The 6003-nt window shown below is 40.2% G+C and overlaps 1 protein-coding gene across 1 annotated transcript; it reads right to left on the reverse strand.

Annotated features, from left to right (window-relative positions):
- Positions 1-449: 449 nt before the first annotated feature.
- LOC146574957 (glycerol-3-phosphate dehydrogenase [NAD(+)], cytoplasmic-like) lies at positions 450-4822 on the reverse strand. Its single transcript, XM_085275058.1, has 8 exons — positions 4680-4822; positions 2856-3033; positions 2593-2733; positions 2351-2489; positions 2157-2269; positions 1577-1813; positions 1380-1486; positions 450-1019 (listed from the first exon to the last, which is right to left on the reverse strand). The coding sequence occupies exons 1-8, from the start codon at positions 4724-4726 to the stop codon at positions 923-925; spliced, it is 1059 nt and encodes a 352-aa protein (XP_085131184.1). The 5' UTR covers positions 4727-4822; the 3' UTR covers positions 450-922.
- Positions 4823-6003: the final 1181 nt, after the last annotated feature.

A 6003-nucleotide genomic window follows, 5' to 3' on the forward strand; every position in this document is an offset into this window, starting at 1 on the left:
GTTTAATTAGAAAACAGAAGTATGCAGATTTTCATTTCAAGGCCAGAGCAAACAGGCTGCCACTGACTAACAGGGACTGAAAATTGATGGGATATATTGGCATATGGAGATGGACATATGGCTTTGTTGCACCTCCAGGGATATTTGCGACTTAATTAAGTGGGGGAAATAACAAGGGCATTAATGACTGCACTGAATAAATTACAGAAAATTCAGGAATCTATTTGGAACAATGGAGCTATCACATATGGGGGCTGTGGCTGAAACCAGGACGTGGCCTTGGAGAAAGGTTGAGGCAGACGTGCTAGGAAATGGTAAAGGTGAAGAGTTTAGAGTGGCAGCCAGACTGAGCTCAGGTCAGATTACAGTGGGGCACTTCCTGAGTGTATGCGTGTGTCCTGCAGGCATGCACCACCACGTTCAAAAGAAAACATAAATAGGCACAAAAATAAAACAAGATCAATATTTTATTTCAAAATAGATTTTGTATTGTAAGCAGTTATATTTTAGGAAGCCCACATGATGAAACAGTGGGACAGGTTATGTTTTTTTCCCCCTTCAGTGCTTCACAAAACAAGGGCACTTTTACACAAGGTATTATGTAACATTTCATAACAGTCAGGTCATGGTTTGTGTGTCGTAAAAGAGAACAATTCAAATTCTCAAAACTTTTAAGACTTAAAAGATTTGTGCGGCAATCGGTAAAGACAGACATGGAAACCAAATGCATGCCTCTGTCAGTAACAACAGCAGGTCAACACATGTGGCTCAGGCAGGTGGAAGGCAAGTCTGCTCCACTTTTTCTATTCTCTGTTTGAGACTAAAACATGAGTCAGGACTACCTGTCCCCCTTTAATGTCCTTGGTGATAGTGTAATTGTAGTGTGAAAGTTTGTCCAAACTTCTATCCCGTCATCAGTCCCTCAAATGTGCTCCGGGTGGTTTTGCAAGCACTTGATGAACTCTGAGACTGGGTGGCCATTGAAGCAGATCTGATAAACGGCAGTGAAAAGAGGAAACCTGCAAGGGCAAATGGAGATTATTAAGGAAATAGTTCCACATTCACATTCTTGCCAGAGTTAGATGAAAAGACTGATATCAATCTCGTGTCTAGAGTAAATATGAAGCAGTAACTTTAAACAAACAAGCTCATTAGTGAGCTTCAGAGGTGCTGACATGTGAATTTGCTTATTTTTGGAAAGAGCCATTTATATTCATTAATCTAAAAGCTGGTGCCAGCAACTTCACTGTGTACTTGTTTGTACGGCACCACTTTCTTCTTGAGTATCCAACTCAAACATATGCCAAACAGGTAAGTATCACTCATTGCAAAAAGGTAAAATACAATACTGATAATAATAAAACACAAAAGAGACTTACTTCTCCACCATGTTTTTCTGTTTCAAGACCTGGTGGACCTCAGTTGCTGTTGCTGGGCCCTGAAGCTTCTGACCATTCAGCAGCTCGTTCTCCAACTGCTCGATGGTCTACAAGGAGAGACAACGAGCGCCACATTATTATCATTTTAATAACAAGAGAGGAAGACTGACATGGGAGAGACACGAGCTGTTTCGTACTTTGCCCGTTTTGGCAAATGCCTCTCCAATCTTTCGGTTGCGGCCACCATAGCAGGTTGTGATGAGGTCGGCGATGCCACAGCTCTCCAGGAAGGTGGCAGGTGAGACGGGGCAGTTAGTGCAGAAAATCTTGGCAAAGGAGACCATCTCCATCAGGCCGAGACGAATCACTGCTGCCTTGGTGTTGTCTCCAAATCCCAGGCCATCACAGAAGCCTGCTCCTACTGCCACGATGTTCTGCAGTGATGATGAAGTTATATATATATATGAATGTGAAGAATCTTTACTGTGTAGATATAGATGGAAGTGGACTTTTTTAACAAACACTGTCTTTTCTATACAGTAAATACACAGATTCATTTAGATTTAGCTCTGCTGCTTTGGATGCATATGCACAGTGCATATATCTATCTATCTATCTATCTATCTATCTATCTATCTATCTATCTATCTATCTAGATAGATAGATAGATAGATAGATAGATAGATAGATAGATAGATAGATAGATAGATAGATAGATAGATAGATAGATAGATAGATAGATATGTTTAAACATTTAGCTTGGTGAGGATGAAACACCTTGAGTGCGCCACAGATCTCAACAACATCAGACTCCTCCACCACAGTCACGCGGAAGTTGGTGGTATGCATCAGCTCCTTCAGCAACAACCCATGTTCTTTGTCCTTGCACCCTGAAATTACACACAAATAATCTCAATCTGTTCCCATATTACGTTTAATAATATTATTTATCAAAGAAATAAACTCCATACCAATGGTTGTTTCACAGAACTTCTCATCAGCGACCTCATTGGCAATGTTTGCACCCATGAGGACTGTCATTGTGATGCCCAGTTTCCCTCGGATAACCTCTGAGATCAGCTTCAGACCTTCTGGACTGGCATCGACACCCTAAGGTAACCAGTTATGTTAAAATCCCCTCACTTATTTGTAAAATATTTCTCAGGCTTTAACGCACTGTGTTTTGAAAAAAAAAATCTTAGGATGATGTTACCTTGATAAGAGACATTCCTATCGCATCCTTTTTTATGTGATCTTTGATGGTGTCACACACTCGCACAATAAACTGGTGAGGGACCACGAAGATCAGGATGTCAGCTCCTTTCACAGACTCAGCCAAGTCTGGAACAGCCAGCTAATGAAAGAGAGAAGTCAGAGTAAGACCTGGGATCAGCAAAGGGATAAAACACGGTGTATATGCCATCTTCTGGACTCAATAAACAGTCCTAGAGGGAGAAAGAGTGCTGTCAGACTCACCACATTGGGAGGCAACTTGTGACCGGGCAGATATTTCACATTTTCATGGTCTGTGTTGATGATTTCTGTGAGCTTGCGACCGTTCACCGTCTCCTCAAACACCCACATGTTCACTGTGGTGTCAAACTTGTCATACTTGGCTGCATTGGCTCCCACAATCTTGGCAATGGCAGAGCCCCTGTGGACATGGTGACACAGGAAATCATTCTGCTGCCACAAATCTGGCTGGATGAATGTACCAGTTGCAAAAAACTGTTCTCAGTTTTCTTATGTGAAATGTAAAAAACAAATGTAAACAGATTTCTGTGCTCCCAGAGTGATTGAAGGAGAAAAGGTTGAACAAAAGGTTATTGACTATTTGGTTTAGCAGATACTTCTTTGATTTCAAGATGTTCAGATCTTCTTAGGTCAACTGTTGCTTATATCTGGGAGCTTAAACACTGAAACCACCTACACAAAGATCAGTTTTTAGGAATTACAGTAAAATCTCAGTGGCAAACTTAATATTGTCAGTCACTTAAAGACATAAAGAAACCCTCTCTCACTGGCAGATGGACCTCTATTAGTGTATAAAAGGTGAATGTATGTGTTTTAAATAGCTTTAAAATGCTCTTCTAGGCTAGAAAAAATCCAGGTGAAATATATATTTTAAAAAATAAACAAAACAACAACAACAAAAAACAAACAACATTAGAAGGACCTAATTCAATTTCATTTTATATATAAGCTCAGCATAACTGAAGTTAAGAGCTAGGAGAACTCCCTTTAATGATCATATTTCAGATGTCACAGTTGACCTTTTAGGCTACTATGAGATACTGGTCAGGGCCATACTTAGGTACTTCACTAAAACACAGCACCTTTCCTGCACTGCACCTTAGAGCTCAGAGGTTGTGTATTTTTTTGACCACATTCATTTTACATTAATATTTAGGTATTATTTAGGTTTAGGGCAAAGCTGAAATGCTTCCCATCTAACAGCTTTGCCTTTAAAATATAGGTAACCAGTTAATGCATCACTAATAACAAGTATGTATAGAAACAGTCGGGGTCCATTCTGCTGCATTTTGTAAAAACTTTGATACAAACCTATAAAAGCAGCCAACAAGTTTAATCGTAATATAGTATTACAGTATTAAATCTCCATTTGCACTATTTGCCTATTTGCACTACTATGCCTCCTTACTTGAATATTGTATATTGTATATTGCATAGCTTTTTTTTTTTTGTTATACGTAAAATTGTATTGTATTTATTTAAATTTTTACTTTTTAATTATTTTATTTGCATTTTTTAATCACTAGGGTTTGAGAGTAACGAAATTTCTATTCTCTGTATGTCCTGTACATGTGGCAGAATTGACAAATAAAGTTGACTTGAATTGACTACATACTGCTTCCACCACTAAAATGCCACACTGGCTGAGAGACAGCAATGCCCCATCAGTGCTGACTCAGCACTAATGTTGCAGAATAATGAAAAGGGAATCTTCAGTAAAGATTTTCTCAGGATATCAAAGGTCATCATATTCAAAGAAAAAAAGAATCCACTCTCCAGTCCTGCAAAACAGCAGGAAATTATGAATCATTTATCCACTCTCAGAGGCTAAAGTTGCCTCCTGGCCTCCAAGTTTACCAACTTTAGACCGCCTTCACAAAAGGTCCCACTGTGGGTGTAATCTTACAAACCCCCCAAAATAAAAATACCGATATGTTGATTGGAATTTACTTATTTATGCGCACCATCAACAGACCTCCACCCCACTTAACTCTAAACTGAAAGGATTCCTAAGGTGCACAACGTGATCTAAAGTCCTTTACTCACCAGTTACCAGAGCCAATCACACAGACCTTCTTCTTTGTTGCCATCATGTACTTGATTTTCAACTCTAAGCTGCAGCTGCTGCGAAGACACACTGAAGCCGGGGCGCACTGTATTTATACCGGACACACAGCTGAGGCGCAAGCACACCCTCTCCTGATGGTTGGTCTGCTCTGTTGCCTCACAGGAACAAACTTTTCCACACCGCGCAACAGGATAGTCGGACGGGTTTTTTTTTTTTTCCCAATTGAAAGCAGGCACTCACAAACTTAAGCATACAAGGAATTTTACCTAATCAATTTACACGATTCAATCAATAGAATCTGCGCATTTTAAACCGATTGGGCTCCAGACCAGCGGTCCCCAAACCCCGGGCCTCGGACCGGTACCGGTCCGTGAGTCGTTTGGTACCGGGCCGCGAGAGTTGAGGCTCAGGTGTGAAATGTATAGTTTTCAGGGTTTTTATCGGTTTTATCGTTTACTCGGCTTTCCTTGGTTTTCACGTGCGTTATGAATAAATCTTCTTTTTTTCGGTACCGGTACTAGTTTTATTTTGTTGTATTTATCCGCGACACCTTAAAGGCCGGTCCGTGAAAATATTGTCGGGCATAAACCGGTCCGTGGCGCAAAAAAGGTTGGAGACCGCTGCTCCAGACAATCAAAGCTGCTGATTACATCGACTGACACAATCAGCAAACTTCTGTAATCCATTTAAAAATCAAAACTCAAACGTCGGTGAAGAAGCTAATCACATTTATGCTACTCAAGTATTTCTGTGCACTCTGGGATAGACTTTCTACAAAAAAAAGAAGAAGAAGAAGCTTGAGTTTAGTTAATTTAGTTTGTATGGAGCCGAATCAGGAGCCACCCTATGACTCTAAGACTAAATTAAGAAAAAAAGAATTAATGCAAAACAAAGGGGGGTGGGATGTTTTCTGTTTGAGGACCATTAATCATCTCAGGACCCCTTTAGACTGTTTTCTTAAATAGCCCTAGAGAGGGGTGTAAGCCCTGGCAGAGAAATCATTAAACTACCCAAGTGTACATTTGTTGAATACAGCTCAGCTTCCACCAGCTGCAAGCTAAATCCTCTCTATGCATCAGTATTAACAATATTAATGCACTACATGCCACAAAGGCACGCACTGACTCAGTGACGCGTTTCTTTCAGAGACCACAGGGAGACTTTGTGGAATATTTACTGGTTTGGTTTTGCATGATGATAAACTTTGTGGCTGAAATAACAAATTATACTGTGTGGTGTGTAATAGCAAGCTTTAAATGCAACCCGATGCTGATCCACACAGGAATATGAAACCACATGATA

Source organism: Mchenga conophoros, linkage group LG5 (genome assembly GCF_057382185.1).
Source record: "Mchenga conophoros isolate Kocher_MC1m ecotype Shallow Benthic linkage group LG5, M_conophoros_male_GT1.1, whole genome shotgun sequence".
NCBI classification, from domain to species: domain Eukaryota; kingdom Metazoa; phylum Chordata; class Actinopteri; order Cichliformes; family Cichlidae; genus Mchenga; species Mchenga conophoros.

Coding starts and splice junctions, on each gene's coding strand:
- LOC146574957 (XM_085275058.1), bottom strand. CDS start 4,726: ATGATGGCAACAAAGAAGAAGGTCTGTGTGATTGGCTCTGGTAACTG. Junction 3,034..4,679: donor GTGATTGGCTCTGGTAACTG/GTGAGTAAAGGA, acceptor CCATGTCCACAG/GGGCTCTGCCATTGCCAAGA. Junction 2,490..2,592: donor TAGGAATGTCTCTTATCAAG/GTAACATCATCC, acceptor TGGTTACCTTAG/GGTGTCGATGCCAGTCCAGA.